Below are 20,482 nucleotides of genomic sequence, written 5' to 3' on the forward strand. Positions count from 1 at the left end.
CAACGCTACAAACAACAAGAGAATGTGGCCAAAGCCCGAATGGAGAGCGTAGGAAGCTCTCACCTTGGAAGCGACGACGATTGGGACGCATTCCATGTCTACTTTGTAAGTATCAACGCTTATCTTGTTGTTTTGGTACTTTTAGAATCAAGTGGTTAGTGCCGGCAACGGAAGAAGAGGAGGACATTGCTTGCCGCCATAACAAGTACTTTCTTTGTTGGAGAAGCTTGAGTGAGAAGGCGCCAACCTCAATTGGGGATGCATTGCAGATATTATAAGTGCGGCAAGCCTTAACCTTATGATTTGTATACTTGCTTTGCCATGTCATGTTAGATCGTTGTTTTGTATACCTAAAAAAGCATCTTGTATAGCTTTTGTAGGGACCAATGCCTGGCCATGAGTGAGGGCTTCGCATTGAGTGGCCTTGTCCATGTCTTTCCTCTTGTACATACATATTTTGGTCAGCTCACATCTTTGTTTGCGCTTGTATAGCCTGTATGCAATTACTTTATGTAATTTTGGTCATTGAGTATAGCTTGTAAAGCTTGTATGCAATTTAATATAACTACTTTATGCAATTTTGGTTTATCTCATCAGAGCTTGATATGTAAATTTCACATCTTGCAATATAATTTAGCCATTGTTTGCACTTGTGTGAATTGTAATATCAAAAACGTTATGACACTCTTAACTTTTTCAACAAATTCGCTTCATTCTTCACATTAGAGTACAGTTGCCTTTGGTACTCTATAAGTTTAGCATAATGGTGCATCCAGCTACAAGATTGCACAGCTGGATGTACCATTATGCCAAAAACAATTAATACCTACACGTGTCGAAATAACTATCGACGAAAAAAGCGTTGAAAATTTCCTACATCCATCCAAAAAAAATGTCGAAAGTTTTCTACATCCGTTCGAAATAGGAGTCGAAATCAAAGTCGAAATGTCAAACGAAATGAGACTTGAAATATCAATCAAAATCAACGTTTCTGTTTTGACGCTTTTTTCGACGTTTCAAAGATTTTAAACTTAGTTTTGAAGCGTCGAAAAAAGCATAGATAATGGCCCCGTCTCTTGTAGTGTTGCCTATCTTCTTAGGAGAGGAAAGAAATCTTCAGAGACTCTTACGCTTGCCATTGACTACTTTTGCCTAGCTTTGGATGAGAATTTATCAAGAATAGTATAAGCTTGTTTCATTCAAGATAATCTTACCCCTCCCTCCAACTCACACACAATCTTAACCCTTAGTCCACGTCATGAGATGTTCTCTAACCAACTAGCCTAGGAGGAAGGACAGGGATACAAACACCCCTTGGATATCAACCCCTTCGATATCAGAGACGAAAATTTTACTAACATAACATGTAGTCCTCGAGAAATATCAACAACAAAATTTTAATTGACATAACAGGGTCCGTGGGAAACCAAAAAAAGGCGTTGTTTCCCACTACGTTACAAAGAGCATTGCAAGATAAGTTATTCCTCGGGGATATAGTAATGATCATGGGCTCTTTCTCAAAAGGAGAGTAGAGTCAGAAGAGAGGGGTAACCACACCTCGTTAACGCGAGAGGAGATGTCGAAGGGGGAATTATATTGGGCGATGATGTAGGACTCTTCGTCGGAGGAGGTGGAGGCGACGCTGTAACCGGCCTCGTAAACGCTCACCTCCAAGCTGACGGCCTCCACGGCGACGTTGCTGTCGGTGGCGAAGCCCCCAAACTGCCGGATCGCAAAATACTTGGCGTCCCAACGCTCCACTTGCAGCTCCAGACTAGAGATGGGCGTGGGCGGATCCTCCTGATTTGCCGTCGGCACGTAGAACCGCACGATGAACGACGATTCGCAAAATGGCCCGTCCGAGGGTATTATCCCCGTCAACACAGGCGCCGTCATGTTCACCTCCACCCCTTCTTCATTAGCCCCTTGAATGTACTGAAAAAGCCTGCAACGCACAGAGGCAGCCGTGGCAAGGTCAAGCTTAGCTTCATAATGCAAAGGCGGCCATGGCAATATACAGCTTAAAACCACAGTAATTACAGGCCACAAACATGGCAACTGCGTGGTTTGGATTGCATCAAAGGGTTCGAGATCATTCATTACTTAAGGAGCCATTTCTGTATCAAATTGGGCCTCACTCGTAGCAATCTATGGATCAAATTAGACCTAGCTTGAGGAACCCAAAAGCAAGTTATGAATCAAATCGGCCCGTGCTTCAGAAACCGAAAGCAAATTAAGAATCAGATTGAGCCTTACTTGAGGAACCCAGTTTGGGTGGCGCTAGTGAACGAGATGTTCTGTATGGCGGCTGTGGCCATCCATACCGTGCCATTGTAGAGCCTGATGATGAAATCGTCTGCTTCATAGACGACCTCGTAAGCGGGGCATTCGATGTCATCACAGGTAGAAGACGCTAGCGTGGTGAATCGAGCAGAAGATGGAGAGGAGGCAGCACATGTTGCTGTGAGGACGAGGCCAAGGAAGAATGTGTAAGCCGCTATCAAGCTCCTGCGAGGGAGCGCCATTGAAGCTGTGCAGAAGGGGAGTTCTGTGCTTTAATGACAACCTTGGGCTTCATACGTACACTTATCTTTCAACGCGTGTGACACGTGGCATTTTTTGCATCCGTGCTTTCCACCGCCTTTGTTCTTGGCCTGTCCAGCACTTTAAAAAAGGGGCATTTGTGTGTGGAGACAATAGCCATGTAGTAAGGGTGTCCTTCTCCTATGAGGGTGTTTATGGACTACGGGCCTGCCCAAGAAAAAGGTTGAGAGCTCCTGGCAGGAACTTTTTTGATAAAAAATTGCTGGGCGACAATACCCTTTACAGACCACGGGCATGCCCTCGGAAAAGGCGTCCTGCAACTAAGAGCTGTGGGCAGGCTATTCCGCCCGGAATGGGAACGGTGGTTGTTGGGCTCCAGTCATCAAACACATCAACGTTGAGGGTGCATGGGCATGGTCACAGTCTATAAAGAAATGTCAAACGGGCGGGTGATCGTGGTGATCTGATTGGTTGGGCAAAACTTTTTCGTGGGCTTCCACCCAAGTGTGTAAACGCCCCGAGACAATAGCCACGTAGTAAGGCATTGTCCCTCTCCTTTGAGGACTACATAGGTTCAATTCTAGTTTCTAGCAAAACTGTTTCGTGGGCTTCCACCCAAGTGTGTAAACGCCCTGAGACAATAGCCATCTAGGAAGGCAATAGCCATCTAGGAAGGCATTGTCTCGCAAGGGACATGACTTCAGGGCATTTGTCTCCCCATCAAGTCCCAAGAGAAGCTTCTTGACTCTGGGTTTACAGATGACAGTGGAAAGCCCTTGCATAATAGAAAGACTGCAGGAATAAACCAATGTCGTGGGGCTTTGCGCAACCACACTCAGGAGCATAAAACAACTCAACCGAGAAGCCAATATACCATGACCTAGCTCACAATTGCATGGGCAAGGTGTGTCACTCACCTCATGAATACTTGTGCTTGGATTCTTGTAGGAGACGATGTTGCTGTGCATCCACACTCCAAAGCTCCACTCCGTCTCGTCACACTCCAAAGGAAGCTCGACCCTCCTCTCACTCAATCTGTATCTCTCACATACACTCACACATACACAATGAGCATATAACAGCTTTAATTGAATTAGGCAAGCAAAACACAAGAGAGCAAGAGAGTAGAGTAGAAGAGCACTCTATTAGGTGCACAAGAGAATGAATGGTGAGAATACAAATTGACCCTTATCTTGGCCCCTAGACTTCACACCTTGGCTGGCCATACTTGAAATATAGGTCTATGGCTTTCCAAGGCCGCCTAGGCTTGTGCAAACACTTAATCTAAGCATGCAATCTCCATAATTAATCCCGTGGTGCGCCTTTCATAGACAAGTGGCAATCGCACACGTAAAATATACGATATTAGCATTTTTAATGTCAATGGCCAAATGATGTGTGAAAGATCCCAGCCCCCTCCGCGCAACGGATTCGGGGGTGCTAGTAGCAGAAGTAGCACTTCTTGCGCAGGGTAGGATCCCTCACTCGAGGCCTCGTCCACGGATATCCGGACAAGAGACTAATCCCTTGGTTCTTCAAAAACCGAACCCAAAAAAACTTCCCCCTACCGGAAAGCACAGGCGATTCCTCCAGGATATTTGTACTCTAACGTAGTCAGGGTCATTACTGACCAAACTGATCCGACCGAACTTGCGAGTCACTTGGTCAGATCAAGGAAGAAACTTGCAGTTGGATCATAGAAACCAACGCTTTTTTTCCCATCGAGAGGCACAGCCGTTGATTCTTTTTTCATAGAACAATTACTATCCGGGATTTACTTCACCTATCGTACTATAACAGAATTGAATCTCATTTTACGGATCCATCAGTCCAGCCTAACCCCATCTAGTCCCATGGGATAGCCAACCGTCCAACCACTGTAGTGATGGGATCCAATTAGGAATTTGGTTAGGTTTTTGTCCCGCGTGTACCAGGGAAAAGAGTTCCCAGGCCCCCTAGCCGGATATTCATGCAAATTTAACGCTAGTCACACCACTTACACACCCAATATGAAATTGCCTTTTTCACAGATTCAGCTATCTTTAAAACAATCATTTAAAGAAACCATAGTGTCACTGATCATAATCCTCAAAATCTTCGGTTGAATCCTTATTTCCAATCATTCCTTCATCGGTGTATCTATGGCATCATTGGCAACTAGGACGCTCACCACCTGTCCACTCAGGGCCTTTTCGATAGTTCCTAGCTCATAGTAACCGATAATATAATCACTTATAAAAATCAAGATGGAATCTCCGTTGAAGATCAGCAACAACAGATCCATATAAAAGAGCCATGGACTCATCTGTTGAGGACCAGCAAGGTCAATCAACCAGATTCATGCTCAGTTTCAGAAAATAACTCTTACTCCTTGTTCCAATATCTACCACGATGCACGTGTGGGTATCATTGTTGCGGCGACCCAGAGCCCGAGCACCGTATGGTCAGCACCCTCTAGGATCCTTCGCAGGTGACCTAGTGCTTCACTCATAGGCCGCTTCCTTGGTCCCTCATCCATCATACCGGAAGCTCACCATTTAAATCGACTGGTCAAGACGCGAGACGTCCTCTGTTGACTCTCTCCATCATCTGTTACAACTTTATCAGGTAGGTCTCCACCCACGACCTCATTCACAAGATGGTCAAAATGCTTCCCCAGCATTTTTGACATAAAACAGTCATTTAAAAATAGGTCATAAATACAGTTCCTATAATGAACTCTCGTCTTTCACATTGTTCCACATCCGTCCACATTACTTAATCCATATCCAATTCATATGTGTACCCATTCTCATCCAATCATATCATTTTTCATCTCATCACATCTTTCCTCATTTATTCTCATCACATCTCATCCACTCGCATCAACTCATATTCACATCCGATCACACCTCATTCATTTCACATCTATCTCAATCTACATCACATCACATCTCATCTCATTCATTCTTATTCCGATTCACATCACATCACATCTCATTCATTCACTCACATCGACATCACATCCTTTCACATACACATCCACATCCACATCCTTTCACATACACATCCACATCCATTCTTCCACATACACATCCGCATCCATTCTTCCACACATACACATCCGCATCCATTCTTCCACATCCACATCCACATCCATTCTTTTGCATACACATCCACATCCACATCCACATTCATTCTTCCACATCCATTCTTCCACATACACATAGACATCCACATCCATTCTTCCACATACACATCCACATCCATTCTTCCACATACACATCCACACTCATTCTTCCACATACACATACACATCCACATCCATTGTTTTGCATACACATCCACATATACATCCACATCCATTCTTTTGCATCCACATCCACATCCATTCTTCCACATACACATCCACATCCACATACACATACACATCCACATACACATACACATCCACATCCATTCTTCCACATACACATCCACATGCATTCTTTCGCATACACATCCGCACTCATTCTTTCGCATACACATCCGCACTTATTCTTTCACATACACATCCACATCCATTCTTCCACATACAAATCCACATTCATTCTTCCACGTACACATCCACATTCATCTTATCACATCCATTCACATGCTATTCCCATTTAATAGCTTTTTATAGGTTGATCCCGATAATGGGACTTTTTCTATATTTTTGCCAATTGCTTGGCCTAATTTATTAGGAATTTGGTTAGGTTCTGTCCTGGGTACCAGGGAAAAGAGTTCCCAGGTCTCCCAGCTCGATATTTGAAAAGATGCAGGGGGGAAGAGAGCTTGAGCTCTTGCAAGCACACACACACACTCACAAAACCCTAATAGAGAACACACAAGGTGAGAGGCTGAAAATCTTCTTCTTCTCTACTCAACACTCAACACACCATATACAAGAATAAGAGTACACATAATATGAAAGGTACTCAACCAATACATACACGGGTTCTCTATAGTGTGAACCCGACTAAATGAGCTGGCGCTATAACTATGCCAGTCTCTAGAATGGCTCTCACACAGCCATTCTAGAGACTGGCTGTCACACAGTCTCTAGAATGGCAGTCTCTAGAATGGCTATCACACAGTCTCTAGAATGGCAGTCTCTAGAATGGCTGTCACACAGCCTGTCATCCCACTGGCCGCATATCACACAGCCTGTCACACAGCCTGTCATCCCACTGGCCGCATATCACCCAAGATCTCACCAACCATGCCAGTGGTGTAAGTGTGGGCCTATCCCCCAGGCGGGTCATCAGTGCCCACCGCCTCACTAGACGAGCTCGATATCTCAACACTCCCCCTCGAGCTCAACTCCATCTCATGTACACCAAGCGAAGCCCTGAATCTGCGGAGCTTCTCTGTACCCAATGCTTTGGTGAAGATGTCAGCTACCTGATCCTCTGTGCTGACATAAACAAGGTCAAGATCTCCTGCCAAGACCTTCTCTCTGACGAAGTGGTAGTGGACCTCTATGTGCTTCGTACGAGCATGAAAGACTGGGTTCCTGGCCAACTGTATACTGCTAATGTTGTCACAGAAAATGACAACTTGTCTATCCACTGATAGACCCAAATCTGCCAAGTAGCTTCCTCAACCAAGCTACCTCACATGCTGCCATAGCAGCTCCTCTGTACTCGGCCTCTGTACTCGATAGAGCAACCGTAGGCTGCTTCTTGCTGCTCCAAGTCACAGCAGCACTCCCCAAAGAAAACATGAAGCCGCTGGTAGATCTTCTGTCTGAGATACTACCAGCCCAATCAGCATCTGTGTACCCATGTACACATATCTCTGTCCCAGTCTCATAGAATAGTCCACAATGCAAAGTAGACCTCACATACCTCAGTATGCGTCTCACTGCATCCAAATGCGGTTTCCGTGAAACTTGCATAAATTGACTCACCAACCCAACAGCATAGCTCAAATCTGGTATGGTGATCATTATGTAGATCAAACTTCCTACTATACGCCTATACATAGTAGGATCCTCCAAGATCTCTCCTGAATCTGCACTCAACTTGCCATTCTGATCCAATGGCACGGAAATAGGCTTACAGCCTGTCATACCATACTTGGATAACATGTCCAGGCCATACTGTCTCTGCAATAATCCAATACCATGTGGTGACCTAATCACCTCAATGCCCAAGAAATATCTAAGCTCCCCCAGATCCTTCATCTCAAACTTCTGTCTAAGCAAGATCTTTACATCAAAGATCTCTGCATCATGGTCCCCCATAAAATGATCAAGTCATCTACATAGATGACAACAAGCACAACTCCTCTATCACCATGTCTCACATACAATGAGAAATCTACATTGGCTACATGAAAGCCAATAGTGACAAGATATTCAAAAATCTTGTCAGACCATGCTCTTGGTGCTTGTTTTAAGACATACAAGGCTTTCTTCAACCTGCAAACATGCTCTTGGTGCTTGTTTTAAGACATACAAGGCTTTCTTCAACCTGCAAACATGCTCGGGGTGACTCACATCCTCATATCCAGGTGGCTGCAACATATACACCTCTTCTTGCAAATCCCCATGCAGCAAGAATGCATTCTTTACATCCATCTGATGTAAAGACCATTGCTTTGACGCAGCCACTGCTATCACAACTCTCACTGTTGCCATCTTGGCCAACTGGGCTGAAAGTTTCCTCATAATCAATCCCATATGTCTGCGCATATCCTTTGGCTACCAATCTAGCCTTGTACCTGTTTATGCTTCCATCACTGTTATGTTTAACTTTGTACACCCACTTGCATCCAAATCCCAAGTCTCATTTCCATATAGTGCATTCATCTCCTCATCCATAGCTTTCTCCCAACACACATTTCCAACAGCCTCATCAATGCATGTGGGCTCAACAACCTGCACAACCTTTGCCATATATGCATAGTGATGTGCCACATAACCATCATAGGTAAATCTCTGCACTGGATTTTTCACTCTCCCAGATCTTCGCAGCTTTTCATTCATGGCTTCCATAGCCTTCTTTACACCAGGTGTTCTCATAGCTGGGATCCCAAGCTCCTCATCAAAAAGGCTCATATCTGAGCCACTAGACTCTCCATCAACATGAGAATGCCCTGCAGAAATGTTAGGCATACCAAGGGGCTCAACCACTTTCTCTTTTCCTTTACGTGATGTACTAATCACATTTGCAGGACTGGTATTATGACACAGCCTGCCACTCCATGGTCTATCAATAGACCCACTAGATGAGGACTCTCCTGGTCCACTCAAAGACTGTGATTGCTGACCTGCATTCTGTGCAACCACACTTCCACTCACATCAGCCCCAACAGCTTCTTTTTCAGCAGCATACCAACTGCTCATCTCATCAAAAACAACATCCCTGCTTACCCTCAACTCACGTGTGGCAGGGTTATAACACCTGTATCCCTTTTGCTCAAGGGAATATCCAATAAACACACATTTTTCTGCTTTTGGATTCACGACATGCTGCATAACAAACAACCTTTCATTGTCCTCATTATTTCTGCTTGAGGATGCATAGTTGTTTTGCTGCACTTTTCCATTTTGCATGTCAGCCTACTTCTTATAGCATTCTGCCTGCACATGTCCAAGCTTACCACAATAATAGCATTCACGTGCATCATTATATTGCCTTTGCCGATTTCCACGGCCTCTTTGACTCCCCCTGCCTCTGAATTTGCCTCTTCCACCTGCGTGTTGTTGTTGTTGTTGTTGTTGATTCTGGGACTGTTGTTGTTGCTGCTGCTGCTGGCCATAATTCTGATTACCTGTTCGGCCACCTCCTTGACCGCGTCCACGGCCTCCTCTACCTCGTTCTCTTCCTGAACTCGTGTAGAAGGCCTACTGCTCTGAATTGTTTTGCTTTGTGAAGATTGTTGGTCTTCACCCAAGCTCTTCTCTTCGATAATCAGCGTAGACACCAAATCTGTAAAGTTGGGAATGTTTTCCCGAGTCTGAATAGACGTCTTGAACGCCTTGTATTGTGGCCCGAGACCACGTAGATAGACCTCCACCTTATCATCATCATCTACTGACACACCAATAGATGCAAGGGATTCCACAATACCCTTTATCTTCAACGTCAATCACAGACATGCTCTTTTTCTCCACAGTATGAAGTTCATTCTTCAACTGTATCTTACGTGCCTTGGTATTTGTTTCATAAAGCTTTACCAAGGTGTCCCACGCCTCCTTGGGGGACTTGGCATCCTGAATGTGCCCAATCATCATGGTGTCCTGTATACTAATGGATAGCCAATACATAACCTTCATGGCTCCTTGGTTCCAGTCTTTAAACTCTTTCACATCTGCAGCAGTCGGATTTATATCCGGTATCTCCGGTGCCTCTTCATGCTCACCTTCTATGTAGTCCCAATAGCCCTTTCCCATCAGGAAATTCGTCAACCTGAAAAAATGCTTCCCCATCATTTTTGACATAAAACAGTCATTTAAAAACAGGTCAGAAATATAGTTCCTATAATGATCTCTCGTCTTTCACATCGTTCCACATCTGTCCACATTACTTAGTCCATATCCAATTCATATGTATACCCATTCTCATCCAATCACATCTTTTTCCATCTCATCTCATCTTTCCTCATTTATTCTCATCTCATCTCATCCACTCGCATCAACCCATATTCACATCCCATCACACCTCATTCATTTCACATCTATCTCAATCTACATCCCATCACATCTCATTCATTTCACATCTCATCTCATTCATTCTTATCCGGATTCACATTACATCATCACATCTCATTCATTCACTCACATCGACATCACATTCTTCCACATACACATCCATCCATTCTTCCACATACACATCCGCATCCATTCTTCCGCATACACATCCACATTCTTCCACATACACATCCGCATCCATTCTTCCGCATACACATCCGCATCCATTCTTCCGCATACACATCCACATTTTTTCTTTCGTATACACATCCACATTTTTTGTTCCGCATACACATCCACATCCATTCTTCCGCATACACATCCACATTCATTCTTCCACATACACATCCACATCGATTCTTCCACATACACATCCACATTCATTCTTCCACATACACATTCACATCCACATCCATTCTTCGACATACACATACACATCCACATCCATTCTTCCAAATACACATCCACATCCATTCTTCCACATACACATCCACATTCATTCTTCCACATACACATCCACATTCATTCTTCCACATACACATCCACATTCATTCTTCTACATACACATCCACACTCATTCTTCCACATACACATCCATTCTTTCGCATACACATCCACATCCATTCTTTCGCATACACATCCACATTCATTCTTCCACATACACATCCACATTCATCTTATCGCTATTTCCATTCAATAGCTTTTTCTAGGTTGATCCCGATAATGGGACTTTTTCTAAATTTCTGCCAATTGCTTGGCCTAATTAAAGGTTCTTTTTCTCGACGACTATTTTCATATTTATTCTCAATTTCTCAAATGAATTATATTCAATAGAAAAGAATTCATGAAATTTACAGAAATCAATTCTACCCATATTTTCATTTTTGATAAATAATCATAAATTGAATTATACTAAAAATTCCTCTTCTTCTCATTTAATTTCTTGGATCTCAAATACCATGGGAATTCCTCTTTTTGCATTTAATTAATTGCATTCCAATGTCATGGGTATTCCTCTTTTATTATCATAAAGTAATTTCATCTAAAATAAAATATCCATTATTTCAATATACTATGAATTTCTCTTTTTCCATCTGAATGATGGAATTTCAAATGTCATAGGAATTCCTCTTTTAACATTTAAATATTTCTCATAGATAAAATAAATTTATCTAAATTTTATCTTTGAATTTAATTAAAATACTCATTAATTCCAATATGTGAGGAATTTCTCTTTTCCCATCTAAATGATGGAATTCCAAATGTCATAGGAATTCCTCTTTTAACATTTAAATATTTCTCATAGATAAAATAAATTTATCTAAAATTTATCTTTGAATTTAATTAAAATACTCATTAATTCCAATATGCTAGGAATTTCTCTTTTCCCATCTAAATGATGGAATTCCAAATGTCATAGGAATTCCTCTTTTAATATTTAAATATATTTCTAGAAATTTCTCTTTTTGCTAACAACTATTTGTGTATAAACATTAAAATCAATTTATCCATGGTTATTTGATGAGAATTAATCAATTAACCTAGGATGATTAATCCTAGAATATGATAGGAAGTCCTCTTTTGGAATTGATTCCTAATTTTTTCATAAATTAAATAGCATAAAAGCATTAAAAAGCCACTTCTTTGGCCTCTAATTTGTCAAGCATAGAAATTACTTTTAGATTAGAGAATTGCTTCATGAGAAGCATCATTTGAATATAGAATAGGTCATAGGAATGACCATTCTTTGGGGGAGAGAGAGACATGCTTAAAAAAAATATTTAATTTAAGCATAAATAAAAATTTATGTGTTTTATCACTACTATTCATTAAAGAACTTCAATTGTATTAAAAAGCCATTCAATTGAATGCTTCTCAAGCTTGAGAGGGGTTAAGAAGAGAGAAACATTTGGAGATTAAAAAGAAGGACCATAAACCACTCTTTACCTTCTAGATTGCTTGAATCTTTAATCAAAGTAGAGACCCCCAAGCAATCAATTGGTTTGGTATGTTGATGAAGACTCCAAGGAAGATTGAAGAGCGAGAGAAGCTCCAATCTCTTCAATTTGTAGAGGATTTTTAGAGGATAATAGAAAATATCATTATTTCAGTATAATACTGGCATGATGGTATAGTTCTCATATTTTTTCAAAGGGCTAAGGATCTATTTATAGAGGTGAGGGCGGCCTCTAACCAAGTCCAACTAGTTTCTAGAATTTTCCAGGTTCAGTTTGGCTGAATTTGGATAAGATTTGGACCTAGTTTGGCTCCCTTTTGATTTGGTTTGATTTAGGAGAGAGGAGAGATAAAAATATCATATTATTTTTTAGTTTAAAACTCCACCACATATGTGAAATAGGCGCCTCCTTAAAGAGCCCCCTTCTCCTTACCAAGGTGTCAAAATTGAATCATTATACCCAAAATATCTCATTTTTTTAGTAATACTCATAGTTTTTTTACTAATAAACCTTGTCCTTAGTCAACTCTTCATCTTATGTGAGTATTTACTCATTTTTGGGGGTTTTTCTTTTAATTCTTCAATTTATCTCCTCCCTACATATTGTCCATAGGAACCTTAATTGGACCATAATCCAAATTTTTTTGAAAATCTGGACCCTTAGGCTAAGGTCCTTTTTACCTATTTTCAATTAATTCCAATTGCACATTGAAAAGTTCTTTTTGAATTTGTGTTTCAGGGGAAACCATTTTAGACACTAGGAGGATTTTTATATCCAAAAATATCTCAATTTTGGACTACCTCCCTCTAGACATTTTCTCTCTCTAGGTTAAAACAGGGTAAAACAGGATCTTTCTTTTATTTCAGAGAGGGGAATAATTATAAGATCAGAAGGGGAGGTTCTTACACTTGTACAACTCAAAAGATGGAGGGAGGAATCTTACAACGAAAACGGTTTACCAATGTGGATAGCGTCGACGCTAAGAGGTGTCTAATGATGGTTAACATGCCTCCCTTCTTGATGCGGATTCCGTCCTCAAAATGTGTTGGTGAAGACGAGTTGATGCTTTCGTGATAGGACGATGATGATATTTGAAGGCCAAGTGTTGGATACCTATGTGAAAAACAAATCAACTAGTAAATAGTTCTTTATAATAATAAGATGAAACATGGTTCTGCATGCATTTTCTTTAAATTAAAACTGACTGAGTAAACTTCAAGTTGTGGCTAATTATGTAAAATATGGTGGGACTTCCTCTTTTAAACTAAAAATTTGTTATGCATACATAAGAAAATTATAAGCATATTTAAAACTCTTGTTTATCTTTTAAACTACCCATTTATCATTCCTATATGAAAATAATTTCAAAAATGTAAGCATTAACTCTCTTTCAACTTAAATGAATAAATAAGAATTTTCTTAATTATAAACAAGATTAAATGAATTAATCCTCATTTTAACTAGATTAAAAATCATAAAAATGTGTAATCTTCTTCTCTAGCTTGTTAGGCCTAGAGTTATGGTTAAGAAAATGAGATTAACACTAAGATCCATCCTTCTAAGAAGGATTCAACCATAACACAAAAAGTCTGTGGCTCAGGACTTGTAGTCACAATAGAGTCGTACTTCATTCTCTTATTTTGTCCTGCTCGTTCTCATCATCTTGAAAAAAAAAATCTTTATGGTTAGTCATTTTTTAGCATGTGTATAGGTGCTATATTGTTGTACATGTTAGTGCAAGCTATATTGTCATGGGTTAGCTTAATCCAACAAGCTCCCTCTTGACATGAACATGAACTTTGTTGGGGAGCAAAATGGAGGTTAAATGTAATGACATAGCACAATCCCCCCTTCTTGCTTTCTATCATACCTTGATCTCCGGTGGAAGATATTGTAGGTTTTTTGTAACCATCCCTTCCAACTGCGCTTCATCAATGTTTGTTGGCTAGGAGCACCCTTTGTTACTTGTTGTGGCATGTCAATTTCTAGGTTTAATGGCGGTAAAATGCTCTTATAAGTCCAGATGAAGCTTATGGGTTTGCCCTTAATAGATGAGCAATGGAGTTGACACTTGCATAGTGGGTCACTCTAGGGGATTGTGAAAACACTTAATCTAAGCATGCAATCTCCAAAATTAATCATGTGGCATGCCTTTCATAGACAAGTCGCACACATAAAATATACAATATTAGCATTTTTAATGTCAACGGCCAAATGAAGTGACGGCGTGGCTGATGTATGGCATCAACGCACTAAAGAGGTGTCCATTGAGGATTAAAAGACAAAGCCACCTACCTTTACTTGCCAGTTTGGTAAGCAAGAAAAGCACCTGTTTCCAAGTCAAGGGAATATGATCAACATACCACTTGAGGTTATACACATGGATGTATGGGGACCAGAATAGATAACTTCTCTTAATGGGTGTTATTATCATGTTTCATTCATTGACCATATATTAGGAAAGTATGGGTCTACTTTATGAAAGAGAAGAGAGCGAGGTTTTTGGTCATTTTCAGCACTTTAAAGCTCTTATGGGGAAAAGAAAAAGGGTATGCACATAAATTGTGTAAGGTTTGATGGTGGTGGTGAACATGTATCAAAAGATTCTATGCATTTCTAAGAGCTCATGGGATAGCAAGACACCTTACATGCATATATACATTAGTAGAATGGAGTGGCTGAGAGGAAGAATATGCACATCGTTGAAATTGACAAGGCTATGATGAATGAGAAGAATTCACCTCAATATTATTGGGTTGAGGTAGTGAACACTATTGGGTTGAGGTAGTGAACACAACAAGTTACATCATGAATATAATATCTTGCCTATAGTAGTTCATGGTATGACAATCGAGGATGGAGTGGCTGAGAGGAAGAATATGAAAATCACTGAAATTGATAGGGCTATGATGAACGAGAAGAATTTACCTCAATACTATTGGGCTAAGGTAGTGAATACAATAGTTTACATCATGAACAAAATATCTTACCTACAACAGTTCATAGTATGACAACCGAGGAGAATTTTATGCGTTATGTGAGTCACTTGAAAGTATTTGGTTGTGTGGCTTATGTACAAGTTCTAGATGAGAAGAGATAAAAACTTAAACCCAAAGCTAAGAAATGTGTGCTCCTTGGTTACTCAATTGAAAGGAAGGGTATAGATGAATTAATCCAATCACAAAAGAAGTTCTTGATAAGAAAGGATGTAGTATTTGATGAAATGAGTGGTTGGAATGCACTTAAGAATGATGATACACGGGCTGATTTTGATGTGAATGTGGCTGGTGGTCATAAAGCCACACAAAGTACATGTACTTTATCAAGACCACATGACTCTAATGGTGGACCAAATTCTACTTCATCATTGGATAGGTTGAATTTGGCAATCTAGCCCTTATGCGATGCCTAGCCATAGACAGGTAGAGTTCAGAAGTCTAGCTTTTATGGCTGAGCCATACAAAGTACATGTACTTTATAAGGACCATAGGAGTCTAGTGGTGGATAACTGATACGTGACCATGGTAAGGTAAACTTTGGTAGTCTAGCACTTATGTGTTGCCTAGTGATAGAGGCACGGTTGTTGATGTGGTAAAAATACCTATTGTGCATGCATCAAGGAAAGGAAGAAGGTTGATGTTGAGCCTGTGCTCATGATGTGACAAGATCATGTGTCAACATTGGTCATTTCTAGTGGGTCCGATTAGGATGAAGAGTTTGGGATACCATCTATGTATACACCATCTATGTAAACTTCGGTAAACTTCGGTAGTCTAGCACTTATGTGCTGCCTAGTGATAGAGGCACGGTTGATGTGGTAAAAATACCTATTGTGCATGCATCAAGGAAAGGAAGGAGGTTGATGTTGAGCCTGGGCTCATGATGTGACAAGATCATGTGTCAACATTGGTCATTTCTAGTGGGTCTGATTAGGATGAAGAGTTTGGGATACCATCTATGTATACACCAGGTATAAGGAAGAAAAGGTCAATGAACACACTAAGCAGTGATGAAACTAGTGTAAGGAGATCATCAAAAGTTAGGTATCCATTTTAGAGACTCATGTATGATGATGATATGAGTGCTATGCACTATGCGTACATACAGCAAGTTGAGCCTACATGTGCTATGAAACATAAGCAATGGCAGGAAGCCACATGGATGAAGAAATTAATGCATTATACAATATTGGCACTTGGGATTTAGTTGTAAGGGGGAAGAAAACTATTGGTTTTGTAGATGGGTGTATAAAATAAAGCATAATTCAGATGGATCAATAAGTAGGTACAAGGCAAGACTAGTTACCAAAGGGTTTTCTCAACCATATGGGATAGATTATGAGAAGACATTTAGCCATGTTGCCAAGATGGCAACAGTTAGATATGTGGTTGGTAGCATCTAGAGGATGGACACTACATCAAATGGATGTCAAGAATGCATTCTTGAATGGTAACTTTTGTAGGAGGAAGTCTACTTGACACAACCACTAGGTTATGAGCACCCGAGACACCCACGTTATGTTTGTACATTAAATAAAGCTTTATATGATTTGAAATAGGGACCTCAAGCATGGAATGATGAGATTAGTCAATATCTAGTTACGATTGGGTTTTCTATTACCAATGCAAATTACTCACTTTATGTGAGGAAGACAAACTATGCATCATTGTTATTGTCATATATGTGGATGACTTGGAGACAATGAGGATGAAGTTGCTCATGTGAAGCACATGTTGATGAGAAAATCTGAGATGAAATATTTGGAGAACTAAGGTATTTCCTTGGCATTGAGATGTTAAAAACAAAAATAGGTATATGGACTGTGCAGAGATAGTGTGGCTTGGATATGCTATCCAAGTATGGGACAGCAAGATGCAAACCTATTCTCAAATATGCAATGGGACTCGTGGAGTTAGTTCATATAGGTACCATGGAAGCCTCACTTGAATGCTGTGAGGAGGATTATAAGGGTTACTATGCATTATGGATTGTTTTATGAGGTTGGCAAGTAGGTTGATATGTATGGATTGTTTTAAGAGGTTGGCAAGCAGGTTGATGTGTATGGATTTACAAAAATGTGAAGGGTACTTTGCATTATGGATTGGTTTATAGGGTTAGCAAGCGATGTGTATGGATTTACAAAAATGTGAAGGGTACTTTGCATTATGGATTGGTTTATAGGGTTAGCAAGCGATGTGTATGGATTGTTTTATGAGGTTGGAAAGCAAGTTGATATGAATGGATTTATAAATATAGATTGGATTGGTAGCACATTTGACATGAGGTCTACTAGTGGCTATGTATTTAGCTTTGGGAGTGCAATTATTTCATAGAGTTATAATATTGCTCTTTCCTATCTCACTGAGGCAAAGTATAGGTGCAACTATGGGTGCGTGTGAGGTGGCTTGGATGAGAAAGCTACTTGATGATATGGATCATCCCATGGATGATGTGGTCACTATCTATTGTGACAATATGAGCACTATATAGCTTGCTGGTAATTCGGTATTTTATGCTAGAACAAAGCACATAGAAGTGCATTACCATTACATCAAAGAAAGAGTTGTAGTAGTAGGTAACATTGACTTGGTTTATGTTGCACAGATGAGCAGGTTGGTCAACATATTTTCAACAGTTCAAGAAGGAACACTTGGTCCCAAAGTTATTGAATAATGCTCTCTAGAAATGTGAAGTAAACTTGGGATCCCTGTCAAATGTAACTGTCCTTGGCAAACCACATATGGGGTACCAAAGGCAAAGAAACTAGCGACTCTAGAAATGTGAAGTAAACTTGGGATCCCTGTCAAATGTAACTATCCTTGGCAAACCACATATGGGGTACCAAAGGCAAAGAAACTAGCGCGACGAGTGATATATTTTGTTGTGTTGTCTGCTTGCACAGAATGAGTATATGCAAAAATTACTGAACTGGCCATCATGCATTATGTGTTCCTGGATCCAAATGTTGTAAAGGGTTACAAAATCCATGTTGATATCCTAGAAAGGTTTTTTTGGAAGAAAATTTGGAGCAAATGGCAAAGGCTATAGTAACCCTACCTGCTTCATATGAGGAACCCTAGCCTCTTGGCAAAATTGACATGATTAGACATGCTAATAGGCATCCCTTCTCATTTTTGGCCAATAAAATGAATGCTCTAACTTCTACAATGTACTATTGATACCATGGTGACCTCAAAAAAGAGAGTCATGGGAATTGTGAAGAAGTGCCTGTCACTTTTCCCTTAGTATGCATAGCCAGAAGGTTTTAGGAGATGGGATGGACGATCCAGCCTCCCCCTCTAAACCTTCACAGAAGCGCCTTCGTCTGCATACCGGACATCCACCAACGACTTAGACTTCGACTTCTACGAGCCCTCGATTGGTGAGCAGGGGAGGAGCGGAGGTGTTAGTACCTCCATCGGCACTCCACTCTTGCAGCACGTCTGCGGTCATGGCACTTTAGTTCCAGGTCGAGCTTTATGGGTGGGCTTGGATATTGAGGGTTCTAGGATTGGAATCCTCAATATTTACGCCCCGACTGATGTGAGGAGGAGAGCCACCTTCTGGAGAGCACTTTAGCAGGATCGGTCCCAGAGATGGACTCATGGATAGTTGGAGGGGACTTCAACAACCTTGAGGCATTAGAGGACCAGCAGGGCCGTGGCCCAGAGTTTGCCGGCATCGCTCATGCGGAGCAGTCGGAGTGGGAGTCCTTTCTTTTCACGAGACAGGAGGGAGGGACAGTTGGAGAGAGCCCTCCTTCTGTAGGTGGACAGGGAGCCTGGACTTCTCATGAGGTTACAAGAGGGAGGGTGGTAGACTCTTGGAGCGGTTGGATCGCTTCCATGTTAGTGATTGGGCGATAGGCAGAGGGGGAGCATCAGGGGTGGTGCCAGGGAGGACGACACTTTCCGATCATGCCCCTGTCATTTTATCCATAGACACAACTATGCACTCCCTAGCCCCCCGGCCGCTCTTGTAGGATCCCAGACTCCATCTATGCCAGGGTGGAGGTTCACAACAGGATAGTGGACCTTTGGGATCGGGAGTGGGACCTCGGGGGGATCTGGCAGCGTAGGTATTGCAGGCTCTGACCGAGTCCAGCAGCATCTATCAGGAGGAGGCAGTTCGGGTCAGGCAGCAGTGGTGGGCGAAGGAGAGGGGCCTCTGGAAATACTTGGCCTCGATTCAGCGCATGCAGCAGTCATCTTCAGGTTCTGAGGAGCTCAGGCTTCAGGAGATTAGGGCACGAGCCATGTTGGAGGAGATCACGCAGAGACGATCAGAGTTCTCATTCCACGCCTCCAAGTCCTTCTGGGCTAGGAAAGGTGATCGGATGTGCAGAGAGATCATCAGGACTCATGGTCAGAGGTCTACAGGGGAGCAGATCCGCTCTCTCAGGGCGCAGGATGGCAGCATCAGGACAGGTCCAGAGGAGGTCATGGACATGGCAACAGACTGCAGCCCTCTACAGGTCAGCCTCCAGCCGGGTCATCATCGGAGGCCAGATGGGAAGAGGTTCACTCTCGAGCGCTCGGTATAACAGGGATGCCCGCTAGCGCCATATCTCTTCCTTTTCTTCGCGGAGGCCATGGCTCACTTCCTCCGAGCCTGCACCACTGGACTCCGAGGAATGCGCCTACCTATCAGGGACGATACAGAGCTCCTAGACTCAGAGTATGCAGATGACACGGGTCTTATGTTCAGGATGATGTAGAGTCTCTGGAGAGAGTGAGGCTAGCTCTAGAGGTGTTTTGTCTAGCAGAGCAGGGGCGACAATCAACTAGCATAAGTCAGTTGGTTTTCTCACAGATCTTGGAGCCAGCTCATAGTGGGGTATTTTCCTTGGGTTCCATTGGATCCCTCGAGGTCAGTCCTAATTACTAACCACTGATCAACACTTTTCTAATTACTAACCACAAATCAACTAGGTCTATTATTGACAGTCCATTACTGACTAATTACTAGTTTGAATATTAACACTTTGAGTACTATCAAGTGCTAATGTTCTAACTATACTAGTTCAAATACTAATACTAGATACTAGATAGTAGTTCAAATACTTTGAATACTAGTTTGAATGCTAATTGTTTGAATACTAATTCAAATACTAATACTTAATACTAGAATACTAATAGTTTGTATACTAGTTTGAATGCTAATTGTTTGAATACTAATTCAAATACTAATACTTAATACTAGAATAGTAATAGTTTGTACTCATCATTTTCAACTAGTATTTAGTGTATATATATATATATATATATATATATATATATAT

General features: G+C 41.4%; 1 protein-coding gene across 1 annotated transcript; it reads right to left on the reverse strand.

Annotated features, from left to right (window-relative positions):
* Positions 1–1,379: 1,379 nt before the first annotated feature.
* LOC147611757 (uncharacterized) lies at positions 1,380–2,570 on the reverse strand. Its single transcript, XM_086784804.1, has 2 exons — positions 2,257–2,570; positions 1,380–1,945 (listed from the first exon to the last, which is right to left on the reverse strand). Exons 1-2 carry the CDS (start codon positions 2,523–2,525, stop codon positions 1,504–1,506), a joined length of 711 nt encoding a protein of 236 aa, XP_086640930.1. The 5' UTR covers positions 2,526–2,570; the 3' UTR covers positions 1,380–1,503.
* Between the last annotated feature and the right edge of the window lie 17,912 nt (positions 2,571–20,482).

Source organism: Cibotium barometz, chromosome 47 (assembly GCF_041138505.1).
Source record: "Cibotium barometz isolate CiBa-2024 chromosome 47, ASM4113850v1, whole genome shotgun sequence".
NCBI classification, from domain to species: Eukaryota; Viridiplantae; Streptophyta; class Polypodiopsida; order Cyatheales; family Cibotiaceae; genus Cibotium; species Cibotium barometz.